This window comes from Hyaena hyaena, unplaced genomic scaffold, assembly GCF_003009895.1.
Source record: "Hyaena hyaena isolate Hyena2069 unplaced genomic scaffold, ASM300989v1 scaffold_126, whole genome shotgun sequence".
NCBI classification, from domain to species: domain Eukaryota; kingdom Metazoa; phylum Chordata; class Mammalia; order Carnivora; family Hyaenidae; genus Hyaena; species Hyaena hyaena.
The window spans coordinates 1,646,253-1,663,029 of NW_024080759.1; the positions used below are offsets into that span (position 1 = coordinate 1,646,253).

General features: G+C 44.3%; 1 protein-coding gene across 6 annotated transcripts in view; it reads right to left on the reverse strand.

Moving 5' to 3' along the window:
- The window catches only part of TANC1 (tetratricopeptide repeat, ankyrin repeat and coiled-coil containing 1), a 243,775-nt gene that overhangs the window by 19,555 nt on the left and 207,443 nt on the right, over window positions 1-16,777 (reverse strand). For all 6 annotated transcript variants that reach the window (XM_039237550.1, XM_039237555.1, XM_039237554.1 and 3 more), the window contains 3 exons: window positions 14,959-15,195; window positions 12,909-13,094; window positions 9,571-9,649 (listed from right to left, as the gene is read on the reverse strand). In XM_039237550.1, coding sequence (XP_039093481.1) covers window positions 9,571-9,649; window positions 12,909-13,094; window positions 14,959-15,195 — 502 coding nt within the window. The remainder of the gene's footprint in view (window positions 1-9,570; window positions 9,650-12,908; window positions 13,095-14,958; window positions 15,196-16,777) is intronic.

A 16,777-nucleotide genomic window follows, 5' to 3' on the forward strand; every position in this document is an offset into this window, starting at 1 on the left:
ACTATGGGTGAATTTTTATTTAATCTTGGTAAGAATCCCTTGAATTCGATGAGTGTTACATCCGCCTTATTGAGGTGAAGGAATCGAGTACAAGAGTTATATGACATGCCCCAAACCCAGAGCCAATCAGTATCAGTCAGGAATTAAACCCAAACAGCTGAATGAACCTGGATCCATGCTCTCAATCAAAATGGGAAAATCCTAACATATTTTAATATTATAATTCCTATAAAATGCTTCCTATATTGACACTTCATGGCCCTTTAAGTTCACAAATTCATTTAATATACAACTAATTTTTATGAGGTAACTACTACTCATCCTGGTTTTATAGATGAGGAAAATAAGGCCCAGAGAAGGTAAACAACTTGCCCAAGGTCACATAGCTAGTGGGAGGTAGAGGAGGGTTTAAAATCAGAGATCTGGGGCGCCTGGGTGGCTTAGTCGGTTAAGCGTCCGACTTTCGCTTAGGTCATGATCTCGCGGTTCGTGGGTTAGAGCCCCGCGTCGGGCTCTGTGCTGACTGCCAGCTCGGAGCCTGGAGCCTGTTTCAGTCTGTGTCTCCCTCTCTCTCTGACCCTCCCCTGCTCACGCTCTCTCTCTCTCTCTCCTAAATAAATAAATAAATAAATAAATAAATAAATAAATAAATAAAACATTAAAATCAGAGATCTAACTCCTATGCTGTTGCCTCTGGGACGTCCCCCTTAAAAATATCCAACTAGGGGCACCAGGGTGGCTCAGTTGGTTAAGCATCTGACTCTTGATTTGGGCTCAGGTCATGATCCCAGGATTGTGGGATCAAGCTGTGCACTGGGCCCTGCGCTGAGCATGAAGCCTGCTTGGGATTCTCTCTCTTTCTCTCTCTCCCTTTGCACCCCCCCCCCGGCTCACCCCACCACACCATGCACACATGCATGCACTCTCTCTTAAAAATATATATGTACCCAACTAATCAAACAGACTATGAATGTTGTTTTAGAACAGGAGTACCAGAAAAATACTTTTCTTTTCCTGAAGAATTGTTAAGCCTTCTCCCACAGACAATAAAAATAATCTACAATGACTACGTTCCCTCTGAACTCTGGTCACATGGCACCCTAAGGTCAAAACAGCTCAATCTAATGAACATTCAGAACATGGTAGCAGGAATATCTGTGCAAATTCTTGTGTCCTATTCCTAACATTATTTTTTTCCTATTCTTTCATGTATTATTTCAAATAAGCCTCTTCAAATCCTTTGAGGAATAATATGTACTATAAATAACATAATTCAATTTAAGAACAATTTCCTAAAACACAGACAACATAAGTAACATTTCATATAGACTTTGATCCAAAAAAATCAGAACACAGCTTTTAGCAGCTGTCACTTCTAAAGTGTGCTGAGAATGCTCACATTTTTGATAGACCCTCGTACACACCACATTATTTAAAGCATACATAATGTGTGGTTCTTCCTTCTCTCCTTAATGGGCTGAGGATGCCCTGAGGCGGGCAGTTACGTGCAGGACTCCATGCAAGGGGTCGGGGTTAGAAAGGGCACTTCCACAGAACCACTCTATGCAAGTTCACATTCAGCCATGACAGAAGGACAGAAGGAAGGAAGGCAGGGAGGGAGGGAGGAAGGAAGGACGGACAGACAGAAGGACGGACGGAAGGACGGACGGACGGACGTAGGGAGGGAGGATCTGAACACTTCAACAAGAATTTGAAAGAAACAATTATGATTTTTCTGAGAAAGTGCAGATGAACCACGTATAGTTCTTCCAGGAGTGACTGAAAGAACAAGCTACAGTGTTTGTAGGTAAAGATGCTCTAAGCTACTTAAATGTAGATGAGTGCAAGTTTATAATGTTGAAGGTATTTGTTGCTGTCTTTTAACGAACAGTAACGAACAGTAAGGAATTACTCACAAGTAATTTTTGTGGACTCTCTCCACAGCAAAAGCAACATGACAGAAGTGGTGAACAGAGTTCCTATAGGTAAGTGTTCAGGCTACAGTTAATTTGCAGCAAGATGCACTCTGTGGGTTTTCAACTTGTTTCACTTCTTGCCCCAGGGCAGGCACACACAGGTCAGCTGCTCTCTGCTGTCTTGTCAGCAGAGAGGAATGGCTCTCTATAGCACACCCATGCTGGGGGGGGCAAACCCCAGGGGTCTGCCAGAGCAGTAAAAAGACAAGGTACAGACAAACCCAGCCCCCTTAGTTCCTACCGCCAAATCTGTCTCTACTTTAGGGTGAGTCTCATGCCCATCTCTCTTTTCCAGAGCCTGGGTTAGCCGCTCCCCCAGTGTCCTACATTCCCCTACTTGGTCCTTCCCCTTACAGGGTCCTAGGTTACCCCATCCTCTCTCTTCAGGCTTCCGCCTCTCTTCAGGGTCCTGAGTTACCCTCTCTCCCATACTCTACAGAATCCTGGATTACCACCCTCATCCTCTGGGGTTCTGGGTTACTTCTCTGTCATGTTTTGAGTCCAAAGACAATCAAGAACTTCTACTTTTGTTTGGATTGACAAAACATAAGGTTTCCACTCATCTTAGGTATTTTCTTAAACCTAAATCCCAGTAGAAGAAGGGATGTCTTGAGAAGGATTTTCCAACAACAGCACTGGTGAGATACAGAGGACCTTCAAAAACGGAATATCCTAGGTATACGATAGTAAGTCACTTAGCTTTTCTTGGCAGGATATGTTTAGCAAACTCCTTAACCCAAGTTCTCCACGTGCCCCAACAAGCAATGGACAAATGCTATTCCTTCCAGTCTCTCATCTGAAAATCTGCTCTGAGATGTCCATACATCTGAGAATGTAGTTTGAATGCCAAACTTAATCCAGTAAGTGGTAAATTTACTTTAAATTGTTACCACGTGACAGCCCTCCTCTCTCTAAAAAACAAAGTAAAATTAAAAAATTTTCAAACTAGCAGTAAGTCATCCTGTTCTCTGGAGTGCATGCACCATATTCTGCAGCAGCCTTGAGTGTGACAGGCTCAGTCATCCGTGGCCTGGGTCCACCTGCAATTCAGAGCTGAAGGACACGTCACCTCCGGGAGGGTGGGCAGAGCCACAGAGTGGGAGATTAAAGCAGTTCCGTGAAGACAAGAGGGCAACTTTGAAAATACCAAGGATGCAAAGACTCATTATCCCGGCTGCACAGTCCAGGAGGGAAACAAGTGTGAGTATCACCCTCCCCTAGGACTGGCCTGGAAATGCTGCACCCCAGCTGACAGGGCCAGGCCTCAGATTCAAGGTCCAGAGGCAGCCAGGTCTTACCCAGAATTCTGTCCAGAATTTAAGAGAATACTGAACTTTGATTACTACACATGCTGAACTAAACTGCCCCAAACTGCTAGGAAAAGGGAGGGTCATGGAGCTGAAGAATCTACTCAATTTATAGTGAAGTAGATTCTGCTCTTCTTAGAGAGGCAAATAAGGTGTTTTAAATAACTTTGACATTAAAAAACCATGGTATTTACAATTACTAAACTTCTTTGGAAAGTACTTACCAACTGAAGTATTTTGCCAACTGCAACAGCATGAACAACATAAAAGAAATCATAGAGGAGGTATTTCAGCCAGACTTCTAACTTCCCCTGACAGAGCACCCATTGCAGTAGTTAGGGAAGGGGAGCCCTGGGACTGGTGAGCCGATGGGCACAACAGCATCCTGTCTGAGCATGAAGCCCAGGGCCCCAGGCCTGCTGACAGATCAGCTAGAGAGCTGTCAGAAGGATTTCCGAGGGACAATGTGTGAGGACACAGCACACCCAGGGTGAGCAGTGGGGCTGGCAGTGCAGGGAGGGGGACATTAAGGATGGGCTGGCACGGGCCACTCTGTGCTATCAGCCATGCCCACACCACGTCTGGTTGTTAACAACTGTGTTCCCAAAGATGCAATCCAGCACCCAACTACACCCTCAGTATACCTGCGGCACCAGTGACTCAGACAAGAGTTTCTCACCCAGCCTGGAATCCAGCAGGACATGATCTGTGCTATGACAGACACAAGGAAACCAGAAGATTGGGGCCTCATGAGCAACCAGGCTCCTTACCCCTCTCCACTCCAACAACACAATTTCTCCTATGTTATTCTGCAAAGTTAACGTCACTTGCCCTGAAAACTGTGTTTTTAAAATTTTTTAAACGGCTCTTTTTTTTGAGAGAGAGAGAGAGAGAGAGAGAGAGAAAAGGGGGGGAGGGAGTGGGGGAGGGGCAGAGAGAGAGAGAGAGAGAGAGAGAGAGACAGAATCTGAAGCAGGCTCCAGGTTCTGAGCTGTCAGCACTGAGCCTGAAACGGGGCTTGAACCCATGCACCATGGAATCATGACCTGAGCTGAAATTGGACGCTTTAAATGAAGAGCCACCTAGGTAACCCTAGTTTTGTTTTCTTTAAGCCTACTTGTTCACTCAGTCAAAACCTATGTGACAAGCACCCAACAGGCCAGTGGTTAGTGCCTACCAGGCTGCAGGGCACAGAGTACATTTCCAACAACACAGAAAGTTCGGTTACACAATACTAGATTAAATACTTGGTGTTCACACAGGTAAACACAAGAGACAGGAAACTTTCTCTTCTCCTAAAGGCCACCATTTGGGGAAAACCACCATTGATCAAATCAACAACATCAATAATCAAATTTATAAATGGTTAGCTATAAAGTGACCCAAAGGAGTCAGGGGTGGGGAAGGCCCTGCTTACAAGACAGGCCCGTCTGCATGTAAAATGGCAAATGTTACTATAATAGAAGAGTCTCTATATCCTATAAAAAACAAGAAACAGGGACAGGCGGCTCACAGACTTGAGAGTTGCCTGCAGCTTGGAAACACAGTTCCTCTGACAATTTGCAACAGCATGAGGTCACCAGTGAGGCATCTCTGATCACTTCAGTTTGGGCTAATCCACAACAAACACAGATATGGAAACAGTAACTCAGTTAGGTTGGGACTTCGTGGGAGCAATTACTTGTCATGGCTGAGGAATGCCTGAAACAGAGATAACACAAGCATCTCATGGGTTCTTGTCATGTTCCAGGCTGCCCTGGAAGCAGGGCCTGAGACAGTCTGGCCACGCCTGGGAACATCACAGAGGAAAGAGGCTCGGCAGCCTGGAGGGCACAGCGGGTGCAGGTGGTAGCACACATTGGAGTCCCCTCCCCGGTGGCTCGGTGCTTTCTGACAAGTCCCACCAATTCTTCCACTGGAGGGAAGGTGCTAACACGCTACCAGACTACACAGCAGGTTTTCCAAGGGCTGAACTCTAAACAGCAACCAGACAGGAACAGCAAATGGCCCCAAGGTGCTGGTGAAAGGGAGACCTACATAAGTTAAACTCTCTGTTCTCTAAAACCAACAGAGATATTCTTTCAGTTTTCTAAAAGCTGTGGGTTTAGTGCAATAAAACCCCAAATTACATACTGTTATTATTTGAGATGAGCATCTTTAAGATCTATTATACTTTCTTGTCTCTTTAAACCCAAGACAGGAACCAAGGGTACCTAGGGGTCTCATTTTGTTAAGCGTCAAACTATGGCTCAGGTCATGACCTCACAGTTTGTGGGTTCAAGCCCTGGCTCTCTGTTAGTGCGGAGACAGCTTTGGATCCTCTGTCTCTGTCTCTCTGCCCATCTACCCTCCCTCAAAAATAAAGATTAAAAAATAATAATAATACTAAAATAGGAACCAGACCCTTCGGTGATAACTTTTGATGACTCCAGGTCATCTGCAGGGAGATGGCTTGGGGTACAGACGGCACAGGACTGTCCCTACTCCTATCACCCACAGGGACTGGTGTGAGTGACCAGACACCCTCATGGGTCTGCTCTTGCCTGTGTTCCCTCCTCTGTGGCTGTTAGCTATCACCTCTCACCGATGGCATGTGACTTCTAATCAGCAACAGGAATAAAAATGACACTTCTGCATTATAAAGAAGAGTGCAAGGGTCTCTCCTGGCAGAAAAGTGGGGAAGGATTTTGTGCACAGATTTAGCCACCCCCTGTTCTAGAACTGGCTGAGAGAGAAGGACAGGTAGCTGCCATCTGCGAAGAGGGGAGCGTCGCTGCATGGAAATAGAATGGGAAGGGGAGCCAAAAACAGACCAAGGAGACCCTCCCTGGTTACCCCATCAGCTGGTATTTTAAAGCCAAGCTGTTCATAGCTAAATGTATACTCAACAGACCAGTATAAGCTTCTACAAGGGTTCAAAGAGAAATACTGAACCACTTTATTCACACAAAGCTTCCAGTTTGTGTCATCTTTCCACAACCCTGACAAGCTCACTCACAGGATCCTACCCCCTCTGCCCTCCCTGAGCTGTGGCTGGAGACAGATCAGCTTCATGCTAGAGTGCTTTAAACACAAAGCACCACTGACCACCACACCCAGGAATGAGGACCAAACAAAATCAGGAAGCAGAGCAACTGCTCTTCCTTCAAGGGTCCCCAGCAAAGAGAAACAGTGCACACAGTGGGGCAGTCCACAAGGCTGGGGACCTGCCAAGCTGCTGCTTGGTAAGAACAAGAAACAAAAGTGGACCCACACACACATGCTATCCTTATCAGGGCCTTCTATTCCAGAGGGCATTCAGGATCAGGTACTATAGACCCTTCGTGGCCAAATCCCAAACACAGACCACCCAGTTTGGATAGTGCAGCCACATTTGTGCCATGCCCACACGTGCAGATGTGCCCTCATCTAAAACATTCTCTGTGAGATTCCAAAGTATCCTTTTGACAAGCACAGACCTGGAATTGGGAGGATCTGTGGTAACAAACATTAGTGGTCATTTCTGAAGGAACACAGGAGAGAGATACCAAGGTGAAAAATGGAGCGAAGGCAAGATTGGTTTTATTGACACACAGTCTACACAGTCACAGGCTCCCCCGGAGTCTGAGAAACAGTGCTTAGCTTTTTCTTTGGTTTAAATTTATTTCTTAAAAGTCTCTCAAACTTTTGGCTGATGAAATTTCCACTAATGCCCAAGGAAGGGTGTGAGCCGTTTCTCGGGCTGCAGAGTGGTTTGAAGGTTGTGCGTGAGGCTTTAGAAGACACTGGCTAAACTATTACTCATCTTCTCATCAAGACCAATGGGAGAGTTGCAGCTTCTCTTAGGGGTCTCCCCTCAGAGTCCCATGGGGGAGAGTGGAGTGGGGAGAATACGGAAATTCAGAACTAGTCATCAGAGACAAAACAATGCTCACACAGCACCCTCAAATGCAGCCCTTCTCAGGAATTTTCATGCAGAAGAAAAAGCCAACATTAAAGATCACAGATTCCTGTCTGACCTCAGTGCACGCCACTGCTAATACTAGCATTAAATGCCATCGTCATCATAGGCACTTCTTGTATCCCATCCCGTGAATCAGGCCCTTTAAACAACCCTCCATAGTTTCTCGTTTTGCCCTGAAGCCATGTCAGCTCAAATACTCTGGGGGGCCTGTTAAGAAAAAAGAGTCTCAGACTCGTCGCAGAACAAATGAACCAGAATTTCTAGATGCAAGTGAATCATGACAGGGTTGGGGGGTGTCTTATCATTGGGTGTATTCATTTGAGCAATACTGCCTTATCTCCTTCAGTCTTTGCCATGATCCTAGAAAGCGGATACTATTTACTTCATTTGACAAGGAGGCAAAGGAACTTGTCCAAAGTTGCTTAACTAGGCAAGTGAAGGGCAGGGATTCAGACCTTCTGGCTCAGTACAAAGCAAGGTCATGCACTGACCTGGTCTATGCTACACTGCTACCCACTACACAATCTGGAAGTGGATGGACACTTTTCTTTTGCCAAATTACAGAGCAACCTGTGCTATTTAAATGGGTGGAGGAAAGACTCTGTGGAATCAAGGGCACTATTTAAATCTATACACATTGAGCCCAAGAGTAATCAAACCCCACTTGGGGTCCTGCCCTGTCCCTGGAAGCAGGGTGTATGCTGCCTCCTCCCAAGGTACCACGAACTACCTTTATAAACCACGCACACGGTAGCAGCCCCAGAGAGAGGGCACCAGGAGGCTCTGAACTGAAGGCCTGCACTTCCTGTGGGGAAACTCTGAAGTGTTTCCAAGTATGAATTATGTGGTAAACTCGACACACTACCATTTGGCTTGTTAGAAATAATTGAGAAGCATTTGGAAATAATTCTCTGCAGGTAAAAACAGAAGTCATACACAGCCATCTTTGTTTTATTGTATACATTTTATTGTACTTCTCAGATACTTTTTTTTTTTTTTTTAACAGATTTAAAGTTGTGGCAACCCTGAGGTAAGAAAGGTTTGTGTTCCAATAGCAGTTGCTTAGTTTGCGTCTCTGTGTCACGTTTTGGTAATTCTTGCAATATTTCAACTTTTTCATGCTTATATTTGTTACGGTAACCTGGGATCAATGATTAGGACTCCCTAAAACCTTAGATGGCAGATTTTTTTGCAAAAAATATTTTAAAAAAATTTTTTTAATGTTTATTTTTGAGAGAGAGAGAGAGACAGAGTACAAGTGGGGGAGGGGCAGAAAGAGAGGGAAACACAGAATCCGAAGCAGGCTGTCAGCACAGAGCCCGATGTGGGACTCAAGCCCATGAACCATGAGTTCATGAACTGAGCCGAAGTCGGATGCTTAACCAACTGAGCCATCAAGGAGGCCCTCAAAAAATATTTTAAAATTAAGGTCTGTACCTTTTTTAAAGACGTAATGCTACTAAACACTTAGTAGGCTACAGTGTAGTGTGAACATAACATTTTATGGACTGGGAAACCAAAATAATCATTTTACCCACTTTATTGTGATATTTGCTTTATTGTGGTGGTCTAGAGCCAAACATGCAGTATCTCCAAGATAGGCCTGTACACCCCCCCCCCCACACACACACACCACAGCCCGGAAATGCATTTACCACTCTTGGCTACATCTATTAAACAATAATTCATAACTTGAAGTCTTATATTTTGAATACTGGTCAAATGGAAAATTTCAAAGCAGCATTATCTGTGTTAATCTGACAAGTAACCAACTCAGATCCTCATTATGATGCACTCACCTCGGGCTCCCCTCCCATACTTCAGTTAAATACACATACCCCAAGCCAGCCCCACGAAAAGGGACCTGGCAGCTTGCATTCAGGATTTGAGGGAGGCCCCACCAGGCTGGAGTCCTGCTCACATTCTACAAGGGAGGCTGCAGCTTTCTGTGCAGAGCACCTTTGATTCATCTGTATGAGGCTCCTGTCCTGCTCAGACTGCATTGTTCACAGGAAGACCAGGTTGGGGAGGATATGGAAGACTCCACAAACCAGAAACTACCATCTTATATAGGTATTTCTAATAAAGATTTATCAGAGGTGCAGAAACTACTAGTCAAATTCAAAACTACTCTGATTTTATTTGCTTCAAGAAAATTTTTGCTACTTAGTCGGGAGGTTTTAAAAGCTCTAAACTTCAAATGCCTTGTGATAAAATAAGAAAAGGACTAACATGCATCTCAAGTAATTCTTAAGACAATTTAGTCCAAAATAGAGGCTAAAACTCTAGAAAGTTGGCCCAGAAGAAAGCTGGCCCAGACTACAAGCAATGGAACCATAATTACCTGTTTCTCCCCACAGCGTGTCGGTGCCATTGACGTCTACCTCATGTTCCTTCTCCAGTCCCAGCAAGCACTGGACCACCTGTCAGAAGTGGCAAGGTGATTTAATGAGTTCTCACAGCCATATGTGCTTATTATATCCCAGGTATCAAAAGAGAGAGGGTGTTGTTTTTTAACCATGATTATCTCATGCTGCACAAGGAGACAAAAATAATGAAAACTGTTTTCCAGATAATTCATATGCTATTCACATTTCCACTTTGAGAAGAATAAAAAAACCTCAGTGAATTTCAGCAACATTGTTCAGGATTACTAGGTACTCAGAATTCTAATGAATTCAAACATGACCCAAATATGCCAGCCTAATCAACAAAGGACACGGGAGATCATACAAAGTGCAGTTTCTGCATAAATCGCCAGAAGACGGTGAATCCATTCTCTCACAAAGATGCAAAACAAAGCAATATATACCTTTTCAATAAAATAAAATTAAAATTAAATAAAATAAAACAGTATTGTCCAAATGAGTTTTCTACTGACAGCATTATTCTTCTTTCCTCTAGTTCTTTTCCCTTCTTCCCCGTCAAAAAGAGCTTGGGATCACCAGTATGGAGGCAGCAGTGCTGGCTCCTAGGGAAAGGGCACCAGTGAGCCCCAAGCCAGCATCCACCCTGAGCAACAGCAGCAACAGGAGAGCATAATGAAGTCATTTTCCTGTCCCCCAATCCACACCCTTTGGGCAGACTGCATCATGGCCCCAAATATGTCCACATCCTCATCCTGAAAACCTGTGAATGTTACCTTATAGGACACGAGGGAATCTGCAGGTGTGATCATTAATCTTGAAATGAGATGATTATCCTGAATTACCCAGGTGTATATCTCAAATACACTTCTCAAACGAGGGATAAGAGGAACCAAGGTCAGAGGAAGGAAAAGATGGGATGGCAGAAGCTTAGGTTAAAGTGACACACTTTGAACACAGAGGAAGGGGCCATGAGCTAAGGAATACAAGGCTTCTAGAAGCTCTAAAAAAGCAAGGAAATGTTCTCCTATAGAGCCTTCAGAAGGAATGTCAGCTTTCAGACACCTTAATTTTAGCCTTCTGACCTCCAGAACTGTAAGAAAAGAGAGGTGAGTGTTGTTTGAAGCCCCTGGAGTTTGTGGTCACTTGTTACAACAGCAGTAGCAAATGTATACACCCTTCAAGGCTTCGGGTGAACAAGCCCTGCCCTTTTCCAGGAGACACTTACTGGCCCTGCTGAGGCTGCTTTGCACAGCAGTCCTCTCAGCCAGCTCTGAAACAGGTCGAGTTAACAGGAGTTGAGAAAAGGTCACATGTGGCATTCGCTGTCCTACCTGTGATGATTTTTCACACTCTGCGTTCCCACACAGATTTAGGCAGCACTTTAAAAAAGGAAAAACATCTCTATTTGCTGATTTGTGTATTTAACATGCTCTCTGTATAGGAGTATTCAAAAAACACATTTACAGTTCTTTTCTAAAAGAACAATAATAAACCCATTACACAGTAACATTTAACATCCTGTGATTAAACATGTATTTTTTTTAGTGAAATTACGATTTTTTCCAAAACTAAAACATATAGGGAAGTTGGCTGGCATTATTTCCTATTTTTGTAAATCTCTTTGATGTCTGTCTTAAGAGAAGACAGCTGCATTCTCTTATGTTTCTGCACTTAACTTGTTGCAGTATATTGTATTGGCTTAAATATTGTATATGTGTACTTTTAATTTTTAAATGCCAAAAATAAGCCAGCTTTCAGTGTGTAGATGTGAAGGCACGTGTGTGCACACGGGTGTGTGCATACACATCAATGTGTCTGTCCTTATGTTTTAAATGCCAAAAAGTCATCCAGCCAGCTGGCTTTGCACCTAAATTCACTATAAATCATTGTGGGTTCAAATTTAACCAAATACTGGCAACTCTAATTGCTTGAAGATAATACAGAGTGAGAAACAGGTGGAAGAGAACAGGTATAAATGCTAGTAAATCTCCAGACACATGGGTCAGGAGATTATAATTAAATCCTCAAATTGAGGGAGTGCCTGGATGGCTCAGTGGGTTAAGCTTCTGTCTCTTGATGTCAGCTCAGATCAGAAAATCCGGGCTCGGGGCGCCTGGGTGGCTTAGTCGGTTAAGCGTCCGACTTTCGCTTAGGTCATGATCTCGCGGTTCGTGGGTTCGAGCCCTGCGTCGGGCTCTGTGCTGACTGCCAGCTCAGAGCCTGGAGCCTGTTTCAGTCTGTGACTCCTCTCTCTCTGACCCTCCCCTGCTCACGCTGTCTGTCTCTCTCTCTCTCAGAAACAAATAAAACATTAAAGAAAAAAAAAAAAAAAAAAAGAAAATCCGGGCTCATGAAACAGAACCTGGTGTGGGGCTCTGCGCTATTAGCACTGCTTGGAATTCTTTCTCTCCCTCTCTCTGTGCCCCTCCCTCACTCACTCTCTCTCAAAATAAATAAACTTAAAAAAAAGAAACTTAAAAAAAATCCTCAAACTAAGAAATACTGACATCTACCAAAAATAAGTGCTCTATTTAGCTACTGCAAGAAGCTTTCCTTCAGTGCAGGAACTGTGAATGACAAGCATTCTTACACACTACCAGAACTTTGAAGTGCTATTTTTAAAAAATCTTTCAAATACTGAACAGTTTTAGAATTAGTATTCTACATAATTATTTTTAAAAGATCACAAGGACAAAAGAATGAATCAAAGAGAAAAAAGTGCAAGACAGCCGGGCTGGAGGGTAAATGTGGAACAGAGGAGAAACTGGGATACTGCCAAGAGAGAGCCACCACTCCCTTCCCTGCACCCCCCACCGCATCCGCACCCCCCAACCGCTGGAGTGTGCATGCACACCAAGACTGTGGACCCCAGGTTCTCCCACACAAAGGGTGGGATGTCAACACAAGACCTAGACACGTGGTCAAACCAACTGCCATTTCTTGAAATCCTCATTTTCTTTCATTCTTTAAGTGCATCACAGACTACCAATGAAGAGAACTAGGAAAAGCACCTGAGGGGCACCTGGATGGCTCAGTCGGTTAAGCATCGTACTTTGGCTCACATCATGACCTTGGGGTTCACAAGTTCGAGCCCTGTGTTGGGCTCTGTGCTGAAAGCTCAGAGCTTGGAGCCTGCTTCACATTCTGGGTCTTCCTCTCTCTGCCCCTCCCCCACTCATGCTCTCGAGCTGCTCACACTCTCCCCCCCCACAAAAAACAAACATAAAAAAAATTTTTTTTTAAATAGAAAACACCCAACCCATTGGGTTATGGCTTCCAGTTTCCCAAGAGTGTCCTCACAGCACTGACTCACCGAGCTGTGGCCCATGCTGGCAGCTGCTGTCAGCGCCTGCTGCAAGGCTTGGCTCTTCCTCAGTGCACCTGGCTGGGGAGGGCCTGCCGACCACTCACAGGTCAGCAAGTACCGGAGAATGTCACCGTGGCCCCTCAGTGCGCTGTGCACCAGCGCACACTGGCCTTTCTTATCCAAGTGGTCCACCTGAAGGCAAGAGAAGGTCATGGTTTAGTACTGCATCCCAGATGAAGTGAGCAAACCCTGTATCACTATAGGTGCCTGGGGGCGGAGGGGAGTGTCACATTCCAATGCGACCTTCTCTAGAGTACCAAATATCCAATTCAACTTCCTTGTAGTGAATGGGTCCCCTTGGCCTTTGTAGATCCAGCAAACACAGGGCACCCTCGATTCCTGTCTCTCAAGCAAAGGACTCAGAGCTCCAAGTTTCTGGGAAATGTGTGTGGGGACACAGACCAAAGCCTCAGTCAAAGCTCTATGCTTCCCAATGCTGGTCGTGAGTAGAACACTCTAAAGCTGCTGTGACAAGCTATGATTTAGGGAGAATAAAACTGTTCTTTAGTCACTGAAATAGGGGATCCAGAAAAAGGCAAGGATCTGGAATATCTAGCTATGACCAAGAAATGGCAGGAAGGGACTCTGAAGGCCATCTAACTGGGGAAAGAGGTCAGGCACAGTCAAGTGACCTAGGACATGTCAGCATGTAAAGTCGGGCCTCAAAGCCAGGAAGGCCAGCTAGCCACAAAGTTAGCATCTAAGGGCTGCTTACCTCTAAAGGTCCAAGTGGCAGCAATGGGCCATCCCCTGTCTAACCCTAGGAATACTGGACTGGAAGAGGAGCTCAGGGCCCAGCCTCACCTCACTTGCAAATTCTGATGATGCTCTGTACCATCACCCAGAAGCTTTGCAGGAGACACCTATATGACACCCAGCCTCCTCCTACAGAGCTTTCAGCAGTGGTAGGAGTCTGCTAGCCTCCGTACAAAGCTAAGCCACAATTTACATGTAGAAATGAAGGCATGGAGATGTGCACTAATGTACCCACTGGGAAGGCTTAATTGTGACTTTCCCCTTCTTCCTTGAGCTGAATACAGTCCCAAACATTGTATTTTTGAGGGAAAAATTAAAAGGCTCCCATAGTTTCTATAAACCTAATTAACGTCTTTGTGTTGAAACTTATATATCCTAATTAACTATAAAGACAAATACCAGCTATTTATTTCTATTGTTATTCAAAAGCACATCCCCTCTCTCCTAAGGAAATGCTTATGGTGAACCTAAATAGAGTTTACTGTGAACTTGGCACTGTTCTCACTTAATCTCTCAACATGAATGGTCCTAAAGTAACTTGTTTAATAATATGGCTACATTTATTTAATGCTCACACAACAGCCTTGTGGTAAAGGCTGTTGTCATAGTCATTTGACAGATGAGAAGATTGAGGCATGCAGACTGGACAGTGTGCTCTGGATCCGAGCTGGCAGGTGGAGAAATGAGGATTCTGGGCTGTCCAGCTCCTGAAGCCATGTGCTCAAGTATGTGGCTTCTAAGACCCACAGAACTCATTTTATTGTTAAAAAAAAAAAAAAAAAAAAAAAGACACAAAATAAAATGGGACAGGAAGAAAAGTGGGGGAAAAAAATCTTCTAAGATCTTTTAAACTAATCTAGCGCTGTGTTAAAGTCTGTGACTGAGTTCTAGGTTGCCATTTCCAGGCTTTTGAAAGGATGACCCCTATTTACGCTGCTGCTGATCTGGGGTCTCCTTGGTGTCCTGTCTCCCTTGGGCAGTATTAAGCAGAATTAAGAGCTTATGAGCAAAACACATGACCCCCCCCATCCCTACCCAAGGCCACACACCTGACCACCAACAATAGCCACCATCACACACTGACTGGTGCAGGTAGCTCACCCTGTTTATGTGGCAATTTCTATTTGCTGCAATTCAACCAGGTGGAGAAAAAAGAGAGGCTGGCCCAGCTGATGATAATTATAACAAGGCTATGAAGACATTCCCCCCCTCCCCCCACTGGGGAATGCCACCAGCTTACCCTCGCCCCCTTCTTGGCCAGCAGACACACCAGCTTCATGTGGCCAGCAGCTGCAGCATAGCAGAGGGCCGTCATGCCATTCTCTGACATTCCCTCCAGGCAGGCGCCAAATTCCAGGAGAAGAGTGGCCACTTCCTCATGGCCGAGGTGAGACTGGACGCACAGGATTGGGGCATTATTTAACACTTCTGTCCTGTAGTTCACGTTGGCCCCTCCCAAAATCAGGAGACGGCTGACCTGTTCAATAATATTCCCCAACAAGATGAATTTCCCACATAAACGTCAGTCACAACAGCATTTGTGGAGAAGGGCAGTGTCCTCATTTTACTCCAGGAGTTCTCAAACTAGAGTATGCAACAGTACTGAGAATGCATCGGAAATGCACATTCTTGGTAGTGGAAATCTAAAAGGGCAGCTGCTTGGAAAACAGGGTGGAGGTTCCTCAAGATCTAGCAATCCCACTTCTGGGAATATATCCAATGGAAATGAAACCAGGATCTCGAAGAGACATCTGCACCCCCATGTTCGCCGCAGCACTAGTCACAATACCCAAAAGATGGAAACAAACTAAAATGTCTCTCGACCCATGAATGGAAAAGCAGAAGTGGTATGCACATATACAATGGAGTATTATCCAGTCTTTAAAAGAGAGGAAATCCTGTCACACGGTGCAACATGGATGAGCCCTGAGGATATTATGCTAAATTAAAAAAGCCAGTCACAAAAAGACAATGTATGATACCCCTTATATAAGGTACCTAGAGAAGAGAAATTCAGAGAGACAAGTAGAATTGTGGTTACCGGAGGATGAGGGGAGGTGAAAAGGTTTTGTTTAATAAGTGTAGTGTTTTAGTTTTACGAGAGGAAAAAGTTCTGGAGAACTATTGCACAATAATGTGAATATACTTAACGCTACTGAATTCTGCACTTAAAATAGTTAAGATCATGGAAGTCTGGGTGGGTCAGCCGGCTGAGTGTCTGGCTTCGGCTCAGGTCATGATCTCACAGTTTGTGAGTTCGAGTTCTTCATCAGGTTCTGTGCTGACAGCTCAGAGCCTGGAGTCTGCTTCAGATTTTCTCTCTCTCTCTCTCTCTGCCCCTTCCCTACTCACACTCTGTCTCTCTCTCAAAAATAAATAATTGTTTTTTAAAAATATTTTACATAGTTAAGATGTTAAATTCTGCTTTTTAACCAAAATTAAAAATCTTATACACTCTTAAAAAAACAGCTAAGATGCACATTCTCAGGCCCCACTTCCATATTTCTAATTTAGCAGCTCCGGAGTGAGTCCTGAGGACTGCATTTTTAATAAGTTACCAGATGATATGGATGCAGTTGGTCAGTGGACCACACATTTAATCTAAATAAAAACAGAAAATTCATTTTTTCTGGCAATGAAATAATCACAGGGTTAAATAACAGTGAGCTAGCAAAGACAAAAGTAAATGCAAATACTCTTTTCTTTACAGGGACGTGTTCCTAAAAGAAAAAGTAGAACAAGTTAAAATGTTCCTGTGCCTCTGGGACTGTCAGCAGCACAAGATTCCCAGAAAATCATCTGCTTTTTCTACTGATTACTACATCCACCACACACTAAACTTGCTGTGTGATTTTCAGAAAATTACTCAGTCTCTCTGTGCTTCAGGTGCCTCCTAAGAAAACCCAGCAGAATGCTATCCTATGCTACCCAACAGGTACTCTTGGCTAACAATGTTGGAAGGTGTACTTTTAGTACTTTCTTGCTGACTACCTTACAAGACTTTACCTGGAAGGTATGTGCTTAGAGGGAGAACTTTCCTAAAGATATCTGTCATCAAT